The following is a 25,151-nucleotide window of genomic DNA, read 5'->3' as shown; positions in this document are numbered from 1 at the left end:
TTCAAAAAAAATTTGGAGCGGCCTAAATTTAATTTAAAAAAATTTTTTTTGTAGAAAAGGGCCCTTTTTAAAAATTTTTGCCCCATAAATGACTTCAACGAAGGTCCATCCCTGCACGATTTGTTTTGAAATTAACTTTCATGCACTTCAAAAGGGTGCTTTTAATGAAAATTTCTCTTTAAAATACTAAATTTAAGAGAAAAATCACCCAAAATCGAGTCATGGACCCATTTTACTGCCTTAAAGAGACCCTAAAAAACTTTAATCCTCAACAGAAGCAACAATTACACGTAAGAATCCTCAAAAATTTCATAATTTTCAAAAAATTTCAATCATGACTCACCTTCTGTTCCGGTTTTCAGGTGCTTTTGAATGAAGTTAACAGCTCCGACAGTTGTCGTTACATGCCTTTAATTGAAATTACCGCAATAATTCGTCTCCTCACACAACTCCAAGACCTCGACGAAGCCTTATACTGCAAATCTTTCCTCTTAATTAACAAATTAGTGTCACAATCGAAGCCAAGTTTAACGGGAACTGTTGCCATCGACTGCCAAAACTGGATTTTCGACGCTTTGGTCAAAGAAAATGGGATTAAATTCGAGTGTTTCAAGTCGTTGACGATCGTTTTGAAGCATTCGGATGTCGTGTCGCCGAAAATTCAAACGGAAATTTGCGAAAAAGGGTCTGTGGTACTTGGATTTTTGCAGAAATGTTGCGGAAATAAGAATTTAGAGACAGATTCGGAGGCACAGGATACATTAATTGCCGTTGTGAGGACTGTCGAGATCATTTGTTACAAATCACCGGAATTGTCTGAAGCGGGAATTGATGGAATTGAGAAAATTTCGTCACAATTGATGTTTTTGCTGCTTGCTGTGACTCCCTCGAACTTTGGTTCGAAATATTTCGCGTTTGCCGGAAGTTGTTTGAACGTTTTTAATCACTTGTTGCTGCTTCGTGCCTCTTGGATCGAAGATTCGGACCATTTGCAGTTCATTTTAGGTTGTTTTAAGGCATTTGCGAGTCTCGATGAAGGTGTTAACAAGCCCTCGAAGGTCACCGCATCGACAATGATGATGCCCGACGATGACGAGCCCTCACTTTTGTACGATGCCACGACGCCAGCTGCGAATAAAAAGAAGAAACGACCTCGAGTGATGAATAAAACGGCAAAAAAGCAACAAAATGAGGCTCCAAATACGAGATTAACGGTTCCCACGTTCAGCATGAAGCAATCTAGTGACTCGGAACAGTCAGATACGGAATCGCCGCACATCCATACGCGTCACCGATTGAAATCGAATGCAATGAATCTCCTGTTAACCACTTGCCAAGTCACGGAAAGGCGAAAATTGTTCGGAAATTGGTACATTTTCTTCGATGAGGCACCCGCAACGTCACTTTTATCGATAATGAAGACAGATCCTTCTGCCAAATGTCGTTCGATGGCCTTGCAAACGGCTTCTGTGATCATTTTTAAGGTTCGTCAGTACTTGCAACATGCCGAATTGTGGTAAGTTTTAAAATTTTCTTCAAAAATTTTAATTTTTTTCATGAAATTTTACTTTTTAGTGACAACTCACCATATTCGTTCACGCCATATACCGTTTCTTTGGGGATTTCGATGAAATATATTTACTCAACGATCACAGAAATGCTTGAAACTGAATCCCATATCACTGTGACGACTCAAATTTTGAAGTGTTTGTGCACGTTGATCGGCGCAACGACCTTCAACAGCGTTTTATTGCCAATAATCGAGAAATTTTTGCATTCTACGAAGGAATTGTTGCTACATAAGGACTTGACGATCAAAGTTGCGTGTTTAACGGTTGTTGAATCGTTCCTCGGGATCAACGGCATAAGTGAGGCTTCGATTTTAAGTGTTCTTGGTATCGATAAGGCTCGTCTGGAGCATCAACAAGAGTAAGAAATTTCATTTAAAATCAATTTTAATGAAAAATTTAAAATTTTTACCTTTTTCCATAGGAATTGGATACTTGAAACGATCTTTTCCAACCTAATTCCGGACCAAAACATGCCAAATTTAACAATTGCTGCTAGTCTTCGCATCCAAAGTCTCCAAGTATTGCAAGTAGCTGCCCCATTTATTCATTTTTACATACCGTACTTGCCGAAAATCGCTCAGTGTATTCTTCATTCGTTGCAAGATCCGTCCCCTGATGTGAAACTTCACTCCGCAAGAGCTCTTTATGGCATCACACAACATATCAACACGCATTTATCGTCTAGCAACGACGTTTCCGACCTCAGTGAGAATTATTACGCGTTCTGGAATGAAATTCTATCGTTCGCTGTTGCAGAATTACAAAATACGGACAACTCTTCGAGCATCCGGTGTCACATTTGCGACAGTTTTGCCTTTTTGGAGTGCATTTACGACCGTCTTTCACGCGAAAAGCAACTTTTCTTCATTTCTTTCATCACCGGAACCTCCTACGACGACGATTATTTGGTAAAAGCGGCGTCAATTCGATGTCTCGCGATCATGGCTCACTTCCCAATCCTCAACGAAGACGTTTGTTTCATCGACAACACGCTCGAACTGACGAAAAAAATGTTTTTAGAGTCAAATGTTCAGGGAAAAATCAAATCTTCGTGGTGTTTGGCGCACATCAGTGACGTTCTCATCGAAGCAACGGAAATGGAAATGTCCCCGCAAGCCATCATGAGTTTACTGGAGCTCTGTTCGAGAAATCCTAAAGAAAATGAAAAAGTTCGTGTGAACCTTATTCGATGCATTGGCAATATTTTGAGACTTGTTACCGCGTCGCATGTCGTAAATTCCGAAGAAAATACAAAAATCATCAAAAATTGCGTCTCGATGATCGAAGTGAATATTTTGTCGAACGAAAGTATGAAATTAAAATGGAATTCGTGCTATGCCGCGCAAAATCTCATCAAAAATTCAGAAGTTTTTAACTCTACGAATTTAGTGAATTGGCAGGAGAAGATTTTTGGAGCACTTTTTAAGACAATTTTGGAGTCGAAGAATTTTAAAGTGAAAATTAATGCGATAACGGCACTCAGGAGAGTTGAGGAACGAAAGTCTTATGGATTGTTCTTCCTGAAAATATGGAATTCGTTGATTCAGGTACTTGTGGAGACGAGTAATTTGATAAATTATAGCGAGTACAAGTATAAGGACAGTTTGGAAGATCAGGTAATTTAAAAAAAAATTTTTTAAGGCAAAATATTTTCACTTTTTGTCATTTTTTACCATGAAATTTGTCGAAAAAAAATTAAGAAAAAAATTTTTTTTTTTTAAATTTGAAATAGGAGATTTAATTTTTAATAAATTTAAAATAATTAAAAATTAATTTAAAAAAATAAATTTATTTATTTTTAAATTAATTTAATTTAAATTTAATTATTTTTTTTAATATATTTTTTTTTTTTCAAATAAAAAATTTTAAATTTAATTTTAATTTTTTTAAAAATTATTTATTAATTTTTTTTTAGTCAACTTAATATTAATTTTTCTTCGATTCTTCGAAAAAAAAGTGAAATAAAAGATTTATGAAAAAAGTTATAAATTATTAAGATATATTAAGAAATTTTTAACAATTTTTTTTTTTTTTAATTAATTAATCAAAATTATTTAAAAATTTATTTTAAATAAAAAAATCAAAAAAGGCAATTTTTTATTCAAATAAAGTAAAATTTTAAACTAAGTTTAAATTAATTAAAAATAAATTATTAAAATTTATATTTAAAAAATATTTTAGTTATGAAACCAAAATAATTTTATTCTCAAATTTTAATTTTTCTTCAATTTTGAGTTTGAATTTAAACGAAAAACTTTAAAAAAATTATTTAATTTAAAAATATTTGCGACAAAAAGTGAAAATATTAAATTTTGCCATCAAATCTTTAATTTTTTAATAAAAATTTTGAAAAAAAATATTTTTTTTTACCTTTTTTTAGGTCTGTCTCTCCATCTGCCATTTAATTCTGATGCTCGAAAAGGAAGATCTCGTCAACGCAGCTCTCGTACTTCATCCCGTGAGTGACGCCATAAAAACAATTTGGCAAAATATCATCACAAAAATCTCTCCGGAAGAATCGCTCGACATCCACAGCGTCGAAACTCACTTAAATTCGTTAAAAAATAACAATTTAAGCGCCGAACAAAAACTCGCCTTCAATGCTTTTGAATTCTGCTTTACCGGATAGTAATTTAAGAACAATTATTTATGAAAAAATAAACTTTTTTACACTAATCCTGTCAATTTTTCTAATAATTTCCGCACGATTTGCCACCGAATTGGTCAAAAACGCGTTTTTTCCCTTTGTTTTGACACCGTTGACCAATAATTGCCGGCAAATTTGCATAAATTGTCGTGATTCAGGTTGAAAGCAGCTGTTTTTCCCGCTCACGTGCACACTTTTCTGCTCCTCGAAGCACGGCCAAGGCGACAATAAATCTCAATTACGAATTATCGACAACCAGCACGTTATCTCGTTAAAATCAAGAGAGTGACAAACATCTTTCGACGACGTCGAACGGTGATTTGATTGAAAATTAGGTCGGGAACAAAGAAAACAAATCGTCATAAACTAATTATTTCCTTCAATTTTCGTCTTATCTTGAAAACAGGTCAAAGATTCTCCGGATTTGGCTTAAAAGCGAAAGTGCGACGTCGATATCGTGTCGTCTCTTTTCCTCTTATTGCGTTTTTGCACCCCTTTTGAACAGCAGGACGAAGAAATTTTCATTTCGGATTCGAAAATTGTTCATTTAGGGTGCGAAATACACGAAAAATTTGATATTTTAGGGGAAGAACAAGCAGGAAACCCAAATAAGTTGTCGTTTGGCACGAAATTCAATGTTCTCTGGCATTACGCATCGCACATGATCGGCATCAGCCAGTCACACGATCAGTCAGTCGCACACGTGCAGACCTAGTTAATAGTTGGAAAATCAGGAGTGCTCTCTCTGATAATAAAATAAAATAAAATAAAAATTATTTTTTATTAAAAAAAAGGACTTGCAAAAAAATCATAAAAAATTTTTAGATTTTTTAAAAAAATTAATTGAAAAATTATCGAGTGAATTTCTAGTCAAGAAATTAATTTTTTGTGAATTAAGAAAAATAATTAAATAAAAAAATGGATCAACATTGGTTATATCCTCCAACTCACCAACAAACATGGACTCCATCGAGAGGACTTAAACGCGGAATTTCAGAAAGTGACTGTGATGACGGATCAAGCCTTTCATCAAAGGACCAGTAAGTAAAAAATATTAATTAAAAAATAAAATAAAATTAATTAATTTTAAAATTTAAATAAAAAATTTAAAAAAAAAATTAATTAATCAAACGAATTACAAAATAAAAAAATATATATATTTAAAAAATGAAGTGATAAAAAAATTTAATTAAACTAGTAAGAATTTATAAAATTAAATAGTTTTTAGAAAAAATAAAAAAAATAAAAAATATTAAATAAAATAAAATTTAATAAATATAATAAAATTTAATAAAATTTTTTTTTAATTTTAAAAATTAAATAAATTTTTAAATAAAAAAATACAAAAAAAGAATATTTTCAAAATAATAAAGTGATAAAAAAAATATAATAAATGTTGGGACAAATAATAATAAAATTATATTTAAAAAAATTAAATTAAATTAAATTAATTCTTAAAAAATGGATCAAATTTAATTTATTTCAATTTAATAAAAAAAATAAATAAATAAATTAGAATTAAAAAAATAAAATTAAATAAAAACAATTATTTTTAATTAAATAAGAAATTTTTAATTAATTTTCTTTAAAATATTATTTAAAAAATATTTTTCATTAATTTCTAATATGTTTCTTTTACAGTGCCTCGCCTGGCGAATCAGATCCCTGCCAACTTGTAAGTCGCAAAAAACGTCGTGGAGTAATTGAGAAGAAACGCCGTGATAAAATCAATAATTCGCTTGTTGAATTGAAACGCTTAGTGCCATCATGCTTCGAGAAACAAGGCTCCTCAAAACTGGAAAAGGCAGAAATTCTCCAATTAACAGTGGATCATTTGAAAAATTTACATGCTAAAGGTAAGAATTAAATTTTATTTTTTTTTTTTTTAAATTAATTTTGAGTGAAAATCCTATAAAAAAATAATTTTACAAAAATTAGCCACGTGACTAATTTTAATTAAAGAAAATTAAAAAAATGATTTATTCTCACAATTAATCGAATTAATAAATCCATAAAAAAAATAAAATAAATCCATAAAAAATTCCATTTAAAAAAAAAATATTTCTTGTCCTCCCCTTAAGACAGTCAGTGTGGGAGTAAATATCAAAGTCAACAATATTAATAACCAAACAATAGCAAAACAAAATCGTTCTCACGAAAAGCAGTCCTTTTATAATTCAATTGCCGGTAGTACATTTATTGCACTTACTATCACATTATAATGTTCAAATAATAAAAACAACAAAAAATCAGAAGGGGAAAAATTGTGTACATCCAAATATCATCATAACCATCATCATCAACAATACGAAAAACTGTGGGAAAGGTTTACGAAAAAGTACTTTACTCCCATCAATAAGTTTCGCATGAGAAAAAAAGGGACAAATATATGCGAAAAAAATGAAACAAAACGATGGGAACGTAAAAAGGACATCAATGAAACGTAAAATTCGTCCCTTTAAATATTTTTCCTTAAGTCCTTAAGTTACGACTTAAGGTTTAAGTTATGACTTAAGCTTAAGTTGCGACTTAACTCCGCCCCTTTTGAAGCGAGACAACGAGTTTAACGCAAAAGAGACGGAAACTAATAACCCGGAAAAATTGTGAGGGTGCGAAATCGTGGGAAAGGAATCTAAATAAATCATCATTCCCACGCGCCACAGCGATTAAATACGTATCAAACGAAAAAAAACTATTCACACAGTTATTATTATTTGTTTTGGCTTAATTTTGTTGATAAGAACTCTCAAGGTCACGACGTTCCCAAAGTTTTTCCTATGCAGGTGTTCGTTTGAGCAAATATTTTGATAATTTTGGGGACAATTTTTGTGAGAATTTAATTATTTTTATTTTTTGGAAAAAAATTGATATTTTATAAAATTATTCATAAAAATTATTTCATATTTTTTATTGAAATTTTATTTTAAATTATTTGCTAATTTTTCGCAAAATTCAACGATTTGTTGATTATTTATTTAGTTTTTAAATTCCAAAATTTTTATTATTTTGAAATTTTTAATTTTTTTGTCAAAATTTAAAAAAATGATATTATTACAATTAAAATTTAAAAAATTTAACTTTTAAATTTAAAAAATAAAATTAAAAATAAAATAATTAAAAAAATAAAATTTAAAAAAAAAAAATTAATTAGCGACCTTTTTTACGATTTAATTAATTTTAAATTTTTTAATAAAATTTTTTAAATTAAATTTTATTTTTTTTTTTAAATGTATTTTTAATATTTTTTAATTTTATTGAAATTAATTTTTTTTTTTAAATTTAAATACCATTAAATTTTGATTTTTTTTAATTTTTTTTTTTTTTAATTTGTTTTCTAATTTTAAAAATTAAAAATATCAAAAAAAAAAATTAATTTGATTTTTTTTTTTTAATTTTTTGAAATTGTGAAACTTTAAATTTTTTTAATTTTTTTTAAAACGATTTTCACTCAATTTTTAATTTTTTTAATGCTTCAAAAATAAATTTTAACGAATTTCACTAAATTCCAATTTTTTTCTCTATCTTTTCAGGAAACGATCCTTACGCTTATGACCATCAACGTTTCGCTCTCGAATACCACATCACCGGATTCCGTGAATGCGTTTCCGAAGTTGCCCGTTATTTAGCCACAATTGAAGGTCTCGACTTGCAAAACCCTCTCCGTCTTCGTCTCATGTCACATTTGCAATGCTTCATGGCTCAACGAGAACTTTCCGCTCGATCAACTGCTTCATCCGCCACAAACGCATACGCCGCCTGTCCTCCTCCCGTCGCACCTCCAACTGTTTCCTCGACACTTTACCAACAAAGTTACCAACAAATGCCGCAATCGATGCCCTCCGTCGCTGCCACACACATTCCGCGCCCCCTTTCGCACGAATCCGAACAAGTCACGAGCACGTCATACAACAACAACAAACAACTCGAACAGGATGCCGGGGGACACGTTTCGCCCGTAAATCACCAAATGCAAGGCACGCCATACGGAAATGCGGAAAGTCATCATCACATCGAGCATCATCACGGATCGACGTATATCGATTTGACGAATAGCCGGAATAGTTTTCAACCGTATGCGACGACATATCCGGGCGAGCATCCCGCCTACGCGAATCAAGCGACGTACAATCACAACAGTTCGAAGCCTTACAGACCGTGGGGCGCGGAAATGGCTTATTAAAAAGTTCTAGTCAGGAGAAATTTGTTGAAAATTGTGAATTCTAGTCAAGAAAAAAAAATTATTTTTATAATATATTGCTTTATATTTATTTTTCTTTATAATAATACCTTAGGTGATATTTTTACAACTTTTTTTTTCGAACTGTACTGTGTACGTATACGTCTAAATATTGAACACATTCCTAATTTCATGTTTTTTTTTTGTTCTGATACAATAATAATTAATTAATGAGTTTGATAGTCAATATAATGATATATATTTTTGCTAAATTTTTATAACTTGATGTAAAAAGTAGTATTTAAGGGATCGAATATTTTTATATTTCATTTTTTTTTTGTTTGTATTTAATAAATTAACTGCAAAAATGCTGAGATAATTAAATTAGAATTCTTCCATTTTTGTTTGTCTTCGATGTTGCTTCGTTTCAATGGCATCAATGATGGGCTTCTTTTTGATGATGTATCGTTTGCGGGTCTCATTGAGCTCTTTTTCCATCTCTTTGTCCAAGTTTGAGAGGCGCTGCTCGAGTTCTTCGTAGCTGAGGAATTTTAACTACAAGAAAAAAAAAAAAAAATAATTGAATTTGTATTAAAAAATTATTAAATTTTTAAAAATTAAATCAAAATGATGAAAAAAAAATTTAAAAAAATTGCTAAAAAATTTAATTAATTTTGATTTGAAAACCAAATCAAGAGCAAAAAAAACTGTGTCAAAATATTTTTCTTGCTAAATTTTTAAGGGCTCTAATTTATCATTTTTTCGTTTTATAACTCAAAACTATAAAAAATTGAAACTGAAAAAAAATTTCTTTGACACAGTTTTGTTTTGAAAACCAAATCAAGAGCAAAACTATGTCAAAAACTAAATCAAAAACTGTGTCAAAGCAATTTTTGTCAAATCTTGCTCCAAATGGATAAAAATTTGTCAGAGGGCTCTAATTTATCATTTTTAATCATTTTATAACTCAAAACTGCCAAAAAATTGAAACTGAAAAAAAAATCATTTTTTTTTCAAAACTTTGACAAAAAAATTTTTTCTTGTTTCTACATCAGTTTTGTTTTGGATAAAAATAAATCAGAGGGCTCTAAAAAATCATTTTTAATCAAAAACTGTGTCAAAAAATTGAAACTGAAAAAAATTTTTTTCTTTGACATAGTTTTTTTTGCAAAAAAAACTGTGTCAAAAACTGTGTCAAAAATCTTGCTCCAAATGGATAAAAATTTGTCAGAGGGCTCTAATTTATCATTTTTAATCATTTTATAACTCAAAACTGCCAAAAAATTGAAACTGAAAAAAAATTTTTTCTTTGACATAGTTTTGATTTGAAAACCAAATCAAGAGCAAAAAAAAATCAAGAGCAAAAAAACTGTGTCAAAAACTGTGTCAAAGCAATTTTTGTCAAATCTTGCTCCAAATGGATAAAAATTTGTCAGAGGGCTCTAATTTATCATTTTTAATCATTTTATAACTCAAAACTGCCAAAAAATTGAAACTGAAAAAAAATTTTTTCTTTGACATAGTTTTGTTTTGAAAACTAAATCAAGAAAAAAACCAAATCAAAAACTGTGTCAAAAACTGTGTCAAAGCCATTTTTGTCAAATCTTGCTCCAAATGGATAAAAATTTGTCAGAGGGCTCTAATTTATCATTTTTAATCATTTTATAACTCAAAACTGTTAAAAAATTGAAACTGAAAAAAATGTTTTCTTTGACATAGTTTTGTTTTAAAAACTAAATCAAGAGCAAAAACTGTGTCACTGTGTCAAAGTCAATTTTTGTCAAATCTTGCTCCAAATGGATAAAAATTTGTCAGAGGGCTCTAATTTATCATTTTTAATCATTTTATAACTCAAAACTGCAAAAAAATTGAAACTAAAAAAAAAATTCCTTTGACATAGTTTTGTTTTAAAAACTAAATCAAGAGCAAAAAAACTGTGTCAAAGCAATTTTTGTCAAATCTTGCTCCAAATGGATAAAAATTTGTCAGAGGGCTCTAATTTATCATTTTTAATCGTTTTATAACTCAAAACTGTTAAAAAATTGAAACTGAAAAAAAAATTTTTCTTTGACATAGTTTTGTTTTGAAAACTAAATCAAGAGCAAAAAAAACTGTGTCAAAAACTGTGTCAAAGCAATTTTTGTCAAATCTTGCTCCAAATGGATAAAAATTTGTCAGAGGGCTCTAATTTATCATTTTTAATCATTTTATAACTCAAAACTGCCAAAAAATTGAAACTGAAAAAAAAATTTTTTTTTGACATAGTTTTGTTTTAAAAACTAAATCAAGAGCAAAAAAAACTGTGTCAAAAACTGTGTCAAAGCAATTTTTGTCAAATCTTTTATAACTCAAAACTGCCAAATTGGAAAAAAAAAAAATTTTGATTTGAAAAAAATCAAGAGCAAAAAAAATCTTAGCAAATTGTCAAATCTTTTATAACTCAAAACTGCCAAAAAATTGAAACTGAAAAAAAAATCCTTCAGATGTCTTTAAGAAGCTTCAAATTGAAAATATATGAAAAAAATTCTTACAAATTCACACTCCGGTCCTTGAAACAAATTGACACACTGAATATTGTTATCTGATTGTCGCACAGCTTGCGGCGGCGGCGCCGGTCCATTATTCGGGGGCACAAAATTGAGTGGCACTTGTTCTTCCGTCTGCGGATGATGGTTATTCGCTTGATGCACGGCGCCTACCAATGTAACGTCATCGACGTCTTCTGGCACATTTTCCTGTTGAACAGCTGGTTGTTGGACTTTCGCAGGTACTTCAAGCAATTTTTCACAATCATTCAAGTTTTTATTTAGATCTTGGTTCTTGATGAACTGATTTTGCGTTTCTGTCTCCTTTTTATCAAAGTGCTCGAGAAACAACGGACGATATTTCGGGATGCCTGGATTCGTATCGTGACCTAAAAATGAAAAAAATTATAAAAAAATGTTTTTTTATGACAAAAAATAGGAAATTACGTTTCATGGTAGACTCGTCGCTGTTAATGACCATCGTTCCGAGATTGGATTCGATTTCAATCATCGATGCGGCGTCGAGATTTTCTGTTCCAAAGTCCGATCCATGCATTATCATCGTGTCATTTTCACCGTTATTTCGATCAGGCACCAAAGTTTTGCTGCCATCGTCTTCTACGTTGTTCTTAAGCGTGCCGGAATTCGCTAAATCTTGTCCAAGCTGAAATTTAATTTAAAAAAAAATAATTTTCGATCAAATTTTTTTTTAAATTTGACATCAACTTACAAGAGCGAGGTCATTATTGAACATATTGTGAGATTTCCTGAATTCGCTTTTCGTGTAATTTTGATTCTCCCTGATTTCCTTTGCTTCTGCGATGAGTGATAGCAGAATGTTGTTCGGTTTGGCGCATGCTAAAATTCAAAATTAAATTAAAATTTAATTATTTTTTTTTATTTTTCAGGTGAAAAGAGGCTTACTTATGAACGGATGTTGCAGCAAACTGTTAGCAGTAGCTCTTTCCTCGGGATTTTTCACCAAACACAAGCTCACAAAGTCAATAAACTCGGGGCTCCATCGATCCGGCTCCCGAAACGACGGAGGTGGCTTCGTTGGTATCATAAAAATCGCCCGCATCGGATGAATGTCGCCATACGGAGGCTTTCCCTCGGCCATTTCGAGTGCCGTGATGCCCAGAGACCAAATATCGGCAACGCAGTCGTATCCAATTTCCTCGATAACTTCGGGTGCCATCCAGAAAGGAGTCCCAATTACCGTATTTCGACGTGACATTGTGTCAGTGAGTTGCCCAGCGACACCGAAATCCGCCAGTTTGGCATGTCCCTCCGAATTAAGTAAAATATTTCCAGCCTTTATGTCTCTGTGAATTTTTCTCCTTATATGTAAATAATCTAAACCCTTTAATGTATCACTTAGAATTGTCGCGATTTCGTCTTCCGTTAACGTTTTCTTCCTGAGTCGCATGATGTCGGAAACACTGCCGGCGCCACAGTATTCCATCACAATCTAGCGAAAAAAATCGATTTTTAAAGGATTTTTCATTCGTGCAAAAGTTTCAAGGTCAACTCACCCATAAGTCGGTATTCTTAAAATAACTGCCGTAGTACTTGACGACATATGGCGAGTCGCATTGTTGCATTATTGAGATCTCCTTGATGATTTCCTGCAAGTCCGTGTCGACGGGCACCTGCTTAATCGCCAACACAGCACCGCTTTCCTTGTGCACCGCCTTATACACGGACCCGTAACTGCCCTCGCCAAGTTTACACATAATATCAAACACTTCTTCCGGCTGTCTCGTAAGACTCTCCTCCGAAAGCTTGTTAAGTGCACTGCAAGAAGAAAACTCCAATTAATTCACTGAACGTAAAAATTACAAAAAAATCACCTCACCTTTTGTTCGACATGTTCGCACGATTCACACAGACACACAATTTTTACCCTTTTTTTTACTTAATAATTAAAACACTGAATAGTAAAATAGTTTAACAAGTAACGAACGACGACTAAAACTCCACTAAAAACGATGCATGATTAAGCTCAAAAGTTTTTTTCGTCACTTTTTTCCAATTAAAAAATTTGGACAGAAGAAAAAACGTTTTTGACGGAGACAAAGTTTAATTAATAACAATGAAGAAGAAAGGAAATGTCGTTTGTTGCGAAAAAAGAAATGCCGCGATCGATACTAACTGAAGTACGAAAATTTTGCTTTTCTTTCGAGTGAAAATCACATCAAATATTGATCAGTTGTCGGGTTATTTTTACTCTTTTCTGCAGTGCTATTTTTGTTATTTATCAAAAAAATAATGCACTTCATATGTGACGTCTGTGAATGTCAGGAGAATCTGTCAAGTGGACAAAATTTGAATGAGAGTTTGCGGGAAGGCGTCAAAGGGGAACATCTTATTGAGAAAATATGTAAATATTTATTTTAAATATTTTCTTTAATAAACTTAATTTTAAGGAAAGTTATTTATTTATTCAAAACAAATTGTTTATATATACAAATAATTTTATTTTATTACACTTTTTAATTTTATTTTATTTTACCTATAAAAAGATTTGAAAAAAATAATTTTCATGAAAATTTTAAAATTCGTGGAAAAATGGATTTTAACTTTTAAATTTTAATTTTTTTCTTAAATCAATTGTTAATTCTTACACAAGTAACTAAAAAATTTTCAATTAATTTCTTAACAAAATATTTAATTTTTTTCAATATTTATTCTATTTTTTTTTAAATTTGTTATTTCTAATGAAAAAAAAGTTTATTTTATATATTTCAGATTTTTAGCAAAAAGAACCATATGGAAGCATTTGTGACAAAACATTTTAAAAAAATGTTGATGCTCTCGATCAATTAGAGGAAATAAATCATATTATTCATCATTGACCAAAAATATAATGAAAAGTTGTCGTTTTTACTTCTATTTCCTTCAACATTCACATGCAAGAAGTAATGACGTAATAAATAAGATAGAAAAAAGGGAACAAGACTAAAAATCCGTACTTTCACTACTTTGAATATAAAGCGACCTATATAGAAAAACATAAAATTGGCACAATCTATTTTAAAATATGTTTTCAATTTGAAATTTATAAGGACTTAATGAACAGTCATTGGTTATATATGTAGCTATAAAATATGCACTACCTTAAAATTTAAGGAAACGATATGAAAAATATGAAGCTCTATGCTCAAATCTGTTATAAAGACTTTCATCAGTTATAAAGCCACATGCAAACAGACTATCATACACTAAATTTGTGGAGTGGTTAAAAACTATTTACTTAGGTATATTCATTTTGTTCGGTTTGATTCATTTTGACGGACAAACTCTTGTATGTAAAAAAAACTCAAGATTCAAAGATTCATATAAGGATATTAAAAATTTAAAGATTAAAATAGATCATAAAGTTAATATTTTTTCTTTCTGAATCATATTTTAGCGTTATTTCTCATTTTAAATTGAAAAAGAAGTTTATTTAGTTTTTACCTTGAGTATTACACCATATTAAAGAAAATTTTTATTTTTGATTAAATACGTTTGTAACTCACAAAATCTCTTAAAAACCATATGAATTTGAACATGTATCTAAAATTTTAAAAAATTAGCCATCCTAACGATACGATTCAAACCCACTGCACACAGAATTTCACCCATCTGATGAACACAAAATCGATTTATTGAGTAAAATTTTTCTTGAGAAACGGTAGCACAGATTATTCCGTAGATTTAGAAGTAAAACACTTCAATTCTCGTAATTTCCTGCCATAAAAGGTAAATTTCAACAAATTCCACAAAAAAATTATTTTCAATTTCACTTTCAATCCCGCAATAACCGCAAAGACCTTGAAAAATACCACGAAAAAAAAACCAAAATTCCGATACAGATTTTATCAAATAAAATTCTCCTAATTTAAGGATACTCCAGGATGGCATTGTCAAAGGGTTTTCGTGCATACGAAAAGAATTGCCCTCCCGTTTACAGTATCCTCTTGGAACATCGAAGCAAACCTGACACCTTGCTGTTCGAGTCGCAAGCGATTGCAGTATTGAGTAAGTTTTAAAATGCGATTGAAATCCTCCCATTACAACGAGAAATTTTTCAGGTCAAACGGAAACTGAAGCCGTCAAGAAGCAATATGTGAAGATACAGGATGCTTACGGGTGTATGGGAGTCCTGCAGATCAATGCGGGCAACTCATCAGTGCAATATTTGGTCTTAATCACGGGAATTTATTCCGTGGGCAAAATCGCGGATGTCGAAATATTTCGCATAACTCAGACGCAATTCGTTCCGTTGCAGTATCAGCAAGTCAACGAAGATCGTGCGGGCGAGGTGAAAAAATTAATCAACTCTGGCACGTTTTACTTCTCGTGGGGCACCAATCCAACGGGGAATTCGTTCGATATAACGTTATGTGCTCAGAAATGTAACAAATTCAAGACAGGCAACACTGATAATAGATTTTTTTGGTAAGAAAAAAAATTTTTTTTTTGAAATTTTCTCATTTTTCTCAATTTTTCTTTTTTTAATTCAATAGGAATCGCATGTTACACATCCCCTTCCTCCGTTTCGGCGTAGATTGCAGCTCGTGGTTGCTCAAAGTGATGTGTGGCTCTGTCGAAATTCGTACTGTCTACGCTGGCGTTAGACAAGCCCGTGCTGCGATCATTTCCCGCTTGAGTTGCGAACGCACGGGAACCCGTTTTAACGTGCGAGGCGTCAACGACGAAGGTCACGTCGCCAATTTCGTTGAGACGGAGCAAGTTATTTACTTGGATAATGATGTCACTTCATACCTGCAAACGCGTGGTTCGGTCCCTCTGTTTTGGGAACAGCCTGGAGTTCAAGTTGGCTCTCATAAAGTTCGATTTTCGCGTGGATTTGAGACAGCAAAGGCTGCTTTTGACAAGCACATGACAATGATAAAGGCTCGTTATGGGCGTCAAGCGATTATAAATCTCCTCGGGACGAGTCTCATTGGCAGCAAGGAAGGTGAGGCGATGTTAAGTAACGAATTTCAGCGTCATCACAAGGAATCCGCGCATAACGACGTCTCGCACATCGTCTTTGATTACCATCAGGAGTGTCGTGGCGGAAATACGGCATCTTTGGCGAAATTAAAAGCCCGTTTGGATCAATGTTGTCGCGATTTTGGCATTTTTTACGTGAACGCGTCGGGTGTACAACGCGAACAATGCGGCACAATTCGTACAAATTGCTTAGATTGCTTGGATCGAACAAACTGCGTGCAAACTTTCATCGGCTTGGATGTTCTAAACCAACAAATTGACTGTCTCACGGGCCTGACAGACAAAAAACAAAGTTTATCGCGCTTTGACGAGGTTTTCCGACAAATGTGGATCAACAATGGCAATGAAATTAGCAAAATTTACGCAGGAACGGGTGCAATTCAAGGCGGTTCGAAGTTAATGGATGGCGCTCGATCCGCAGCAAGGACAATTCAAAATAATTTACTTGACAGCTCGAAGCAGGAGGCGATCGATATCTTACTTGTGGGTTCGACGCTCAGTTCAGAGCTCGCCGAACGTGCGAGAATCATGTTACCTTCCAATTTATTGCATGGTGAGTCGAGTTTTAAGCCTGAAAATGAACAAAATTTGAATTTTTTATTGAAAATTTTCAGCTCCGCCGCCAATGTTACGGGAATTATGTCGTCGCAGCTCGCAATACACAAATCCAGCATCTCTCAAAGTGGCGATAGGTACTTATAATGTGAACGGCGGGAAGCATTTTCGCAGTGTCGTGTACAAAGATGTCTCGTTATCGGACTGGCTTTTGGATGCGATGGAACTTGCTCAAGAAAAAAGTGAGTTTTTATTAATTTTTTGACAAAATATTTTAATTTTTATCAAATTTCTGGGAAAAAAAATTTTTAATTAAATTTTTGATAAGAAAAAATCAAATTTGTGACAAAAGAAATAATTTTCATTAAATGTTTGATAAAAAAATAATTGTTAACAAATTGCTTAAATTAATTTTTATCAAATTTCTGTCAAATTTCATAAAATTTCTGATAAAAAAAATATTTTTCATTGAATTTCTGAAAAAAAAAAAATTATTTTTAATCGATTTTTTAATAAAAAAAATAAAATTTTTTTTAAAATTTCTTACAAAAAAATTTTTTCTAAAATTTTTAATAAAAAAAAAAAAATAAAATAAAAAAAAAATACAATACTTAAAAAAATTTAATAAAAAAGTTAAATTAAATTAAATTAAAATTTTTAATTAAAAAAAAAATAATTTTTATCAAATTTCTTATAAAAAAAAAATTTCATAAAATTTCTGATAAAAAAAATATTTTTCATTGAATTTCTGAATAAAAAATTATTTTTAATCGATTTTTTAATAAAAAAAAAATAAAATTTTTGACTTTAAAAATAATTTTCATCAAATTTCTTACAAAAATAATTTTTTATAAAATTTTTAATAAAAAAAATTAATTTTTATCAAAATTCTTATGAAAAAAAAAATTTCATTAAATTTCTGACCCAAAAATTTAATTTTCATCCCTTAAATCCACAGGTCTCGTCGGAAACTTGCGCCAACATGACGCTCCAATCGATATTTTTGCCATCGGTTTCCAGGAAATTGTCGATTTGAATGCATCGAACATCGTTGCTGCCAGTACGGACAACGCCAAAGCGTGGGCGGAAGAGTTACAGAAAGTTTTGTCGTCACGCGAGCAACAATACGTCATTTTGACGAGTCAACAGCTCGTCGGTGTTTGTTTGTATGTCTTTGTGAGACCAGAAGCGGCGGCATTTATCAAAGATGTTGCCGTTGACTCCGTAAAAACGGGTTTGGGAGGCGCCACGGGCAATAAAGGAGCTGTCGCGATACGATTTGTGTACAAAGCGACCTCGATGTGCTTCGTGTGTGCCCATTTTGCGGCGGGACAGTCCCAAGTTACCGAGAGAAATGCTGATTTTGCGGAAATTACGAGGAAATTGGCGTTCCCGATGGTAAAAAATTTGATTTTTAATCGAAAAAAATTTTTTGATGGAAATTTTGCTTTTAGGGACGAACATTAAAATCTCACGACTACGTTTTTTGGTGCGGTGACTTCAATTATCGCATCGACATGGACAAAGAAGAGCTAAAAGAGGCAATCAAAAATGGCGAACTCGAAACTGTGCTTGCGAATGATCAATTAAAAGTAAAAAATTACGAAATTTTTCAAAAAAATCCCATTTTTTAACATTTTTCTTTAAAAACAGAAAGAACAAGCAGCTGGAAACGTTTTTGCTGACTACTTGGAGGGCGACATAACCTTCAACCCTACTTACAAATACGACTTATTCAGTGACGACTACGATACAAGCGAAAAAATGCGTGCTCCAGCTTTCACAGATCGCGTTTTGTGGAAACGACGAAGACCCGTGATGGAATCTGAGCATCCCAACAACTGGAATCCGGGAAAATTGATTCATTATGGAAGAGCAGAGCTGAAACAAAGTGACCATCGACCGGTAATTGCAATTTTGGAGTGCGAAATTGCCGAAATGGACAATGAGAAGAGAAATCTCGTGATTGAACAAGTTGTCAAGGATATGGGACCACCTGATAGTACAATTGTGATCAATGTAAGAACGATTTTTCGACATTTTTTGATAGAAATTAACATTTTTTCTTGTAGGCACTGAACGCTAACGAAGCAGAAGGTCTCACAATATTCGAGGAATCCATCATGAACGCAATTATTCAAGAGCTGAGCCAAATTGGGGAAGTTACCTTGGTACGATTTGTGGATGAAACGATGTGGGTCACATTCCGAGATGGGCAATCCGCTTTAAGTGCAGTTGCTAAAAATCAAGTTGAGGTATTTTTACATGAAATTTCATCTCAAAACGGATTTTTCATGATTTTTTTGTAGATTTGCGGCTTGCAATTGAATTTAGAACTGAAAACGCAAGATTGGCCCTCAGCTGTTCGGAAAGAAATCGAGCTCTGTACTTCAAATACTGTTCCGTTCTTTGACACGTCGAAGGGTGATTATAATTGTAAGTCCAGAAAATGATTTCAAATTTTTCAAATTTTGAAGAAAAATTGATTTTTTATTAATTTTCAGGTTTGGGAATTCCCACAACTCCATCTCGAAAGCCGCCAGGTCGACCCAATTTACCGCCAAGTCGTCCTCCGTTGCCGAAATCGCCGGCGCCGTCCCCGAAACACTTGCCGAAAGCGGGCGTAATTCACATTCCACATCCCTTACCAAAGCCCGATGAGCCAGAGAGCGGGGCGTCGACTGATCCAGCGAATGCCATTTACGAAGAGATTCAAGAAGAGCCTGTTGTGCGCGAAAGGGAACCGATGCCCGTGAGTTTTTTTTTTAATTTTTAAATTTATTTCAAATTTTTTAACACAAAATTTTATTGAGAGCAAAAATATTTAAAAATTAAAATTTTCTTTTGATTAAAGAAATTTGTTTTCAGATTTTTTAAAATATTTTTTGATATTTTTTATTTTTTTTTTAATTATTTTTTTTACTTAATTTTATCAACTTTTGATCGTTCATATTTTTTTTTAATTTTTGAAATAAAATTTTAATTCAGAACTTTACAAGGAGAATTCAAAAAAAATTTATTTGCAAAAAATTAAAAATTAAATAAAATTTTTATTTTATCAAAATTAAAATAATGTCATAAAAAATTAATAAGAAAAATTTTAAAATTTTATTTGTAAAATAAAAAAAAATTAATGAACGATTTAAAAAAAATAAAAAAAAAATCATAAAAAAATTAAAATAATAAAAAAAAATATTTAAAAAATTAGAAATAATTCAAAAAAATGAAAAATAATTTTTTTAAAATTTTTTAAAAAATTAATTTAAAAAAAATTTTTTTGGAGTAATTTTAATCAAAATAACATAAAAAATTAATTAAAAAAAATCATGAGAAATATTTAAATAAAAAAGAGCAATTTTTGAAGAAATATTCAATTTTTTAATTTTTTTTAATAAAATGTTTGAATTTTCAATAAAAAATTTGAAAAAAAAAACTTAAAAAAAATTTTAATTCAAATCAAAATAATTATTTTTCATCTTCTTTCAGGTACCAACACGCGCCGTTCCCCCAATTCCGAAACGCGTCAACGAACCGGAAACACCAACGAGCATGCCGCCACCCACAACCAAGGCTCCCGTCATTCCTCCGCGGAAAGAACCTCCGGTGATTCCCGCTCGTGCACCTCCTCCCATTCCAGCACGAACAAATCCCAACTAAAATCAACTCGATGTCATTTATTTTGCTTCTTAGAAAATAATATTTAACTCAAAAAAGACACTTTATGCTGTTATTCAATGTACTACTCGCAAAAATTAATTTCAAAAAAACTGTTGAATTGATGGAAATAGTAATAATTATTATTATTGAATGAAGAAATAAATTAAATAGTTGCTTAATAATTACGAATTTTTCAAATTTTTGTACATTTGGACGACTTTTTTGCCCGGAATTAGTGTATTCGACAATCCAGGACGCTTTTTCTTGACTCCGCTTCCGCGATTTTGTTCGATTTCTGTCTCACTTGACTTTCGTTTTGTACTTTTTGGTTCCTCCAACGAACCAGAAGCTGTTGAACTGGAGGTTTGTACGTCAGAATCATGTGCAAAGGTGCAAGAACTGCCAAATCGACATCGACCCTTGCGATAACTCCAACAAATTTTCTTGCCATTCTTCGTTTTTGTGTTCAAATCTGTGTTAACCTGGAAAATTGCAAAGAGGATGTACTTAAACACGTACAAAAAATCGAGTAACAAGGGAAATTCCTCGAATTTTTGGAGAAATTTTCAAAATTTGATGAAAAAATGAGATTTAGATACGCACCATTTTGACATGTCGTTCAAGATTTGCGATTTTTTGATCTTCTTCCAACTTGTACTTGTTCGTTAAGACTCCTCCATGCACTTTTTGACTACTGGAAGCGCCTAACAGGTCCGCTGCGCTCGGTAATTTCATGGTAACTTTCTGTTTAGACTCTTTTTCGTCATTTTCCTCGTCATTTTCGGAGCTTGTGTCACTCGGATCCTCACTCAGGACCTCTTTCTTGATTTTTTCTCCAATTTCCTGCTCGGAATCCTCCTCAGAAGACCCATAATCCGCCACTAATCCCAAAAAACTCATTTTAATTCGAGAAATTGAGCTTTTTTGTTTGTTTACATTTCGTTTCCTGGTTTGACGTTTACCGAAATTTGACGTTTGTCACTAAAGCATTTTGCCGCTGCTGCAGAAATTGAGTCTCGTAAAATATTTTTTTCCAATTTTCCACGAGAAAAATCGCGTAAAACCCCGTAAATTTGTGCAAAAGTCGAAAAATTGCTGTTCACGCTGCCACTTTGACCGAAATTTTGTGGGAAATGGGCGGAAACACGGACAAAACGATGGAAAACATGAGCGAAGCCGAATTGCTGAATCAGTTGAAGAACAGTTGTCGCCTGTGTCTTTCGGAGTCGCAATCTCGTGTGCATTTGCTTACCAAAGAGCGGCACGGCATGACATTGATGGAAATGGCAAATTCGTTGACGGGGCTGCAGATTAACGAGTTCGAGGGAGCCAAATCGCTGAACGTTTGCTTGAATTGTGCCGGAAAAGTCGTGAGTTTGCATGAGTTTCGCGAAGTTTGTCAGGTTTCTGATAAAAAGTGAGTTAAATTTTCCTGAATTTTCGATTTTTATTGAAAAATTTTATTTTTTTCTCGTAGATTGAACGACATGGAAGTGGCTTTGCGCCTGAAACGCATGAAAAAAGGTCACGCCAGCAACACTGAACTCAATTTGGATGACGACATGCAGATTTTCTACGTTTGCAAGGTGTGCAAATTGTCCTTCAACGACAGCCAACTCGAGGAATTCAAGGCACACAAAGCGCAGCATATCACAAATGGCGAAATTCCGTCGCAATCGACGCCCATTAAGCAAGAGGATGGACACAAGAAGTCATCGCGTAAGAGAAAATCGATGATCGAAGCTTCGACAAGTCTCGTTTCCGCATTGTACGATTGCGGCAGTTGTTCCATGCATTTTCCAACTTTCATGAGTCGTCAAAAGCATTTGGCGGAATTTCATGCGAACGACGTGAAAACTACTTTGGAAAAAGTGTCGAACGGGGTCGTTGACAAAAACGAGACTTTTCCGACGTCGAAGAAACGCTCGCGTCGGGCACGGGGAAATCGATCGCCTGTCGTTGCAAAACACTCGAGCACCCCAAAAGTTGGAGGAAAGGCATATATTTGCGAAAGTTGCGACCAAACGTTCCCCAATCACAAGGGTTTGTACTGGCATCGTCTCAAAACGCACGGACTTTTCCGAAAATTCAAGAGCTCGAACAAAGTAGCTGCCACCAAAGCAACGCCGCCGCCGCCTCATTTGTCGCCCAAAGAGGTCAAAACGGAGCAATACGAGTGTCGGTACTGCGACAAAGTCTTCGATAAGCGCTACTCGAAGTACAATCACGAACGAGTTTGCGCCAAAAATGTCCGCGAAGACGAATCTGAGGAGGTAATTGAGCAACCGGCGCCTGTCGAGCCTGTCGTTGAGCTAAATGAAGACGAAACCTTTGCCGATGGCGGTGTCCTGAAGTGCAGCCGGTGCCCCGACGAGTTCTCCAGTGGTCGTGCACGCTCCTTGCACGAAAAGAACGTCCACAACCTGCAAATTAACGAGTGTCGGGTATGCGGAAAAGTCCTTTCGGGCTATGCATCGCGGTATCAGCACGAAAAACGATGCGCCGCAAAAGATTCTTCCGCTGCGTTCGATCAATCGCACGGAAATGACGCCGACGACGAGGAATCCGATGTTCTCAATGGAGCCCTGACATCCGGATTTCAAGCTGCATTCGCCCAAAGTTTATAAGTTAGTGCCTTTCAAAGATTTTTTGCACCTTTAGTTTGTAGTTTGCTCACGAGCAAAGCATCTCACGACCGAAAAATGAGTAGAAAGTTTATTTTATACCGCGAGAAAAATATATTTTGACGGAAAATGTTGAAGAGAAATTTAAATAAGATGTATTCAAAGTGTATTTAGTTGAATAAATAAAGAAGTGTAATAGAGAAAAGAATTTATTTTCGTAAAAATATTTGAAGGCAACTTTAGTAAATTCAAGATTTTTCAGTTAAAAAATCAAATTGGGTCAAGATGATTTCTGGAATGAATTCTTTAACGACATTTTGGGACATTTCAGCGACATTCAGGAACGTTTGGAGGAAACGGAAGCCGTTGGAGATGTCCAAGCTGATTTCTTGTTGTTTGGCACTGTGGAGAAAAAAAAGGAAAAAATTGTTAGTACGAGAAAAAAATTTTTTTCATCAAAAATCGAGGGGATATGCATGGAAATCATCTTCAAAATGAATATTTATTCAATTTTAGCTTTGAAATCTAATAAATATGGGTTGAAACTTGACGTGAGAAAAAACAACGGTTTTTGCTCCTCATATGATAAAATCGTTCAGGGAGATATGCATGGAAATCATCTTCAAAATGAATATTTATTCAATTTTAGCTTTGAAATCCATCAAAAGTTGGTTGAAACTTGACGTGAGAAAAAACAACGGTTTTTGCTCCTCATATGATAAAATCGTTGTTTTTCAATTCAGAAAAAACAACGGTTTTTGCTCCTCATATGATAAAATCGTTGTTTTTTTAATTTCTTCAAAAATCGAGGAGATATGCATGGAAATCATCTTCAAAATGCATATTTATTCAATTTTAGCTTTGAAATCCATCAAAAATTGGTTGAAACTTGACGTGAGAAAAAACAACGGTTTTTGCTCCTCATATGATAAAATCGTTGTTTTTTTAATTTCTTCAAAAATCGAGGAGATATGCATGGAAATCATCTTCAAAATGAATATTTATTCAATTTTAGCTTTGAAATCCATCAAAAGTTGGTTGAAACTTGACGTGAGAAAAAACAACGGTTTTTGCTCCTCATATGATAAAATCGTTGTTTTTTTAATTTCTTCAAAAATCGAGGGGACATGCATGGAAATCATCTTCAAAATGAATATTTATTCAATTTTAGCATTGAAATCCATCAAAAATTGGTTGAAACTTGACGTGAGTAAAAACAACGGTTTTTGCTCCTCATATGATAAAATCGTTGTTTTGAAATCCATCAAAAGTTGGTTGAAACTTGACGTGAGAAAAAACAACGGTTTTTGCTCCTCATATGATAAAATCGTTGTTTTTTTAATTTCTTCAAAAATCGAGGAGATATGCATGGAAATCATCTTCAAAATGAATATTTATTCAATTTTAGCTTTGAAATCCATCAAAAGTTGGTTGAAACTTGACGTGAGAAAAAACAACGGTTTTTGCTCCTCATATGATAAAATCGTTGTTTTTTTAATTTCTTCAAAAATCGAGGGAATATGCATGGAAATCATCTTTAAAATGCATATTTATTCAATTTTAGCTTTGAAATCCATCAAAAGTTGGTTGAAACTTGACGTGAGAAAAAACAACGGTTTTTGCTCCTCATATGATAAAATCGTTGTTTTTTTAATTTCTTCAAAAATCGAGGGGATATGCATGGAAATCATCTTCAGAATGAATATTTATATTATTTTAGCTTTGAAATCCATCAAAAGTTGGTTGAAACTTGACGTGAGAAAAAACAACGGTTTTTGCTCCTCATATGATAAAATCGTTGTTTTTTTTAATTTCTTCAAAAATCGATGAGATATGCATGGAAATCATCTTCAAAATGAATATTTATTCAATTTTAGCTTTGAAATCCATCAAAAGTTGGTTGAAACTTGACGTGAGAAAAAACAACGGTTTTTGCTCCTCATATGATAAAATCGTTGTTTTTTTAATTTCTTCAAAAATTGAGGAGATATGCATGGAAATCATCTTCCGAATGAATATTTATTCAATTTTAGCTTTGAAATTCATCTAAAATGGTTGAAACTTGACGTGAGAAAAAACAACGGTTTTTGCTCCTCATATGATAAAATCGTTGTTTTTTTAATTTCTTCAAAAATCGAAGAAATATGCATGGAAATTATCTTTAGAATGCATATTTATTCAATTTTAGCTTTGAAATCCATCAAAAGTTGGTTGAAACTTGACGTGAGAAAAAACAACGGTTTTTGCTCCTCATATGATAAAATCGTTGTTTTTTTAATTTCTTCAAAAATCGAGGAGATATGCATGGAAATCATCTTCAAAATGAATATTTATTCAATTTTAGCTTTGAAATCCATCAAAAGTTGGTTGAAACTTGACGTGAGAAAA

At 32.7% G+C, this 25,151-nt stretch overlaps 7 protein-coding genes across 7 annotated transcripts in view; 4 read left to right on the top strand and 3 right to left on the bottom strand.

The window, feature by feature from the left end:
* The first annotated feature begins 154 nt into the window (after nucleotides 1–154).
* LOC134830417 (HEAT repeat-containing protein 6) lies at nucleotides 155–4,234 on the top strand. The gene is made up of 5 exons (XM_063843896.1): nucleotides 155–290; nucleotides 363–1,516; nucleotides 1,576–1,929; nucleotides 1,993–3,187; nucleotides 3,952–4,234. The coding sequence occupies exons 1-5, from the start codon at nucleotides 222–224 to the stop codon at nucleotides 4,198–4,200; spliced, it is 3,021 nt and encodes a 1,006-aa protein (XP_063699966.1). The 5' UTR covers nucleotides 155–221; the 3' UTR covers nucleotides 4,201–4,234.
* A 902-nt stretch (nucleotides 4,235–5,136) lies between these two features.
* LOC134828950 (hairy/enhancer-of-split related with YRPW motif protein) lies at nucleotides 5,137–8,398 on the top strand. Its single transcript, XM_063841940.1, has 3 exons — nucleotides 5,137–5,258; nucleotides 5,860–6,074; nucleotides 7,749–8,398. The coding sequence occupies exons 1-3, from the start codon at nucleotides 5,137–5,139 to the stop codon at nucleotides 8,396–8,398; spliced, it is 987 nt and encodes a 328-aa protein (XP_063698010.1).
* Nucleotides 8,399–8,508: 110 nt separating this feature from the next.
* LOC134829623 (serine/threonine-protein kinase 4) lies at nucleotides 8,509–13,168 on the bottom strand. The gene is made up of 7 exons (XM_063842799.1): nucleotides 12,779–13,168; nucleotides 12,456–12,717; nucleotides 11,845–12,391; nucleotides 11,651–11,778; nucleotides 11,368–11,584; nucleotides 10,927–11,309; nucleotides 8,509–8,950 (listed from the first exon to the last, which is right to left on the bottom strand). The coding sequence occupies exons 1-7, from the start codon at nucleotides 12,790–12,792 to the stop codon at nucleotides 8,780–8,782; spliced, it is 1,722 nt and encodes a 573-aa protein (XP_063698869.1). The 5' UTR covers nucleotides 12,793–13,168; the 3' UTR covers nucleotides 8,509–8,779.
* Nucleotides 13,169–14,543: 1,375 nt separating this feature from the next.
* Nucleotides 14,544–20,234, top strand: LOC134830748 (synaptojanin-1). Its single transcript, XM_063844320.1, has 12 exons — nucleotides 14,544–14,667; nucleotides 14,812–14,946; nucleotides 15,000–15,366; nucleotides 15,435–16,480; nucleotides 16,542–16,724; nucleotides 17,441–17,880; nucleotides 17,937–18,074; nucleotides 18,136–18,501; nucleotides 18,555–18,737; nucleotides 18,792–18,918; nucleotides 18,987–19,234; nucleotides 19,969–20,234. Exons 2-12 carry the CDS (start codon nucleotides 14,823–14,825, stop codon nucleotides 20,137–20,139), a joined length of 3,393 nt encoding a protein of 1,130 aa, XP_063700390.1. The 5' UTR covers nucleotides 14,544–14,667; nucleotides 14,812–14,822; the 3' UTR covers nucleotides 20,140–20,234.
* Nucleotides 20,235–20,265: 31 nt separating this feature from the next.
* On the bottom strand, nucleotides 20,266–21,075 carry LOC134830749 (zinc finger CCCH domain-containing protein 8). The gene is made up of 2 exons (XM_063844321.1): nucleotides 20,743–21,075; nucleotides 20,266–20,621 (listed from the first exon to the last, which is right to left on the bottom strand). Exons 1-2 carry the CDS (start codon nucleotides 21,037–21,039, stop codon nucleotides 20,322–20,324), a joined length of 597 nt encoding a protein of 198 aa, XP_063700391.1. The 5' UTR covers nucleotides 21,040–21,075; the 3' UTR covers nucleotides 20,266–20,321.
* A 49-nt stretch (nucleotides 21,076–21,124) lies between these two features.
* LOC134830240 (zinc finger protein 595-like) lies at nucleotides 21,125–22,986 on the top strand. The gene is made up of 2 exons (XM_063843654.1): nucleotides 21,125–21,556; nucleotides 21,617–22,986. Exons 1-2 carry the CDS (start codon nucleotides 21,273–21,275, stop codon nucleotides 22,764–22,766), a joined length of 1,434 nt encoding a protein of 477 aa, XP_063699724.1. The 5' UTR covers nucleotides 21,125–21,272; the 3' UTR covers nucleotides 22,767–22,986.
* Nucleotides 22,955–25,151, bottom strand: part of LOC134830239 (WASH complex subunit 5) — a 28,340-nt gene continuing 26,143 nt past the window's right edge. Inside the window, exon 3 of the mRNA XM_063843653.1 lies at nucleotides 22,955–23,165. Within this exon, the coding sequence (XP_063699723.1) occupies nucleotides 23,012–23,165 (154 nt within the window). The 3' untranslated portion in view covers nucleotides 22,955–23,011. The remainder of the gene's footprint in view (nucleotides 23,166–25,151) is intronic.

Source organism: Culicoides brevitarsis, chromosome 2 (genome assembly GCF_036172545.1).
Source record: "Culicoides brevitarsis isolate CSIRO-B50_1 chromosome 2, AGI_CSIRO_Cbre_v1, whole genome shotgun sequence".
Lineage (NCBI taxonomy): Eukaryota > Metazoa > Arthropoda > Insecta > Diptera > Ceratopogonidae > Culicoides > Culicoides brevitarsis.
The sequence above is the reverse complement of the archived record's forward strand: the minus strand, read 5'-3'. Positions and strand labels throughout refer to the sequence as shown.

Bases quoted from the DNA above. Each gene is read 5' to 3' on its own strand.
- LOC134830417 (XM_063843896.1), top strand. From the start codon at position 222: ATGGACCCATTTTACTGCCTTAAAGAGACCCTAAAAAACTTTAATCCT. The intron at 1,517-1,575 runs GTAAGTTTTAAA...TTTACTTTTTAG, and splicing joins TTGCAACATGCCGAATTGTG to TGACAACTCACCATATTCGT. The intron at 3,188-3,951 runs GTAATTTAAAAA...ACCTTTTTTTAG, and splicing joins AGGACAGTTTGGAAGATCAG to GTCTGTCTCTCCATCTGCCA.
- LOC134830749 (XM_063844321.1), bottom strand. From the start codon at position 21,039: ATGAGTTTTTTGGGATTAGTGGCGGATTATGGGTCTTCTGAGGAGGAT. The intron at 20,622-20,742 runs GTGCGTATCTAA...GCAATTTTCCAG, and splicing joins TTGAACGACATGTCAAAATG to GTTAACACAGATTTGAACAC.
- LOC134828950 (XM_063841940.1), top strand. From the start codon at position 5,137: ATGGATCAACATTGGTTATATCCTCCAACTCACCAACAAACATGGACT. The intron at 5,259-5,859 runs GTAAGTAAAAAA...TTTCTTTTACAG, and splicing joins AGCCTTTCATCAAAGGACCA to TGCCTCGCCTGGCGAATCAG. The intron at 6,075-7,748 runs GTAAGAATTAAA...CTATCTTTTCAG, and splicing joins GAAAAATTTACATGCTAAAG to GAAACGATCCTTACGCTTAT.
- LOC134830240 (XM_063843654.1), top strand. From the start codon at position 21,273: ATGGGCGGAAACACGGACAAAACGATGGAAAACATGAGCGAAGCCGAA. The intron at 21,557-21,616 runs GTGAGTTAAATT...TTTTTCTCGTAG, and splicing joins TGTCAGGTTTCTGATAAAAA to ATTGAACGACATGGAAGTGG.
- LOC134829623 (XM_063842799.1), bottom strand. The intron at 11,779-11,844 runs GTAAGCCTCTTT...TTTGAATTTTAG, and splicing joins GCTGCAACATCCGTTCATAA to CATGCGCCAAACCGAACAAC. The intron at 11,310-11,367 runs GTAATTTCCTAT...TTTCATTTTTAG, and splicing joins CGACGAGTCTACCATGAAAC to GTCACGATACGAATCCAGGC.
- LOC134830748 (XM_063844320.1), top strand. From the start codon at position 14,823: ATGGCATTGTCAAAGGGTTTTCGTGCATACGAAAAGAATTGCCCTCCC. The intron at 16,725-17,440 runs GTGAGTTTTTAT...TTAAATCCACAG, and splicing joins GGAACTTGCTCAAGAAAAAA to GTCTCGTCGGAAACTTGCGC. The intron at 17,881-17,936 runs GTAAAAAATTTG...TTTTGCTTTTAG, and splicing joins GGAAATTGGCGTTCCCGATG to GGACGAACATTAAAATCTCA.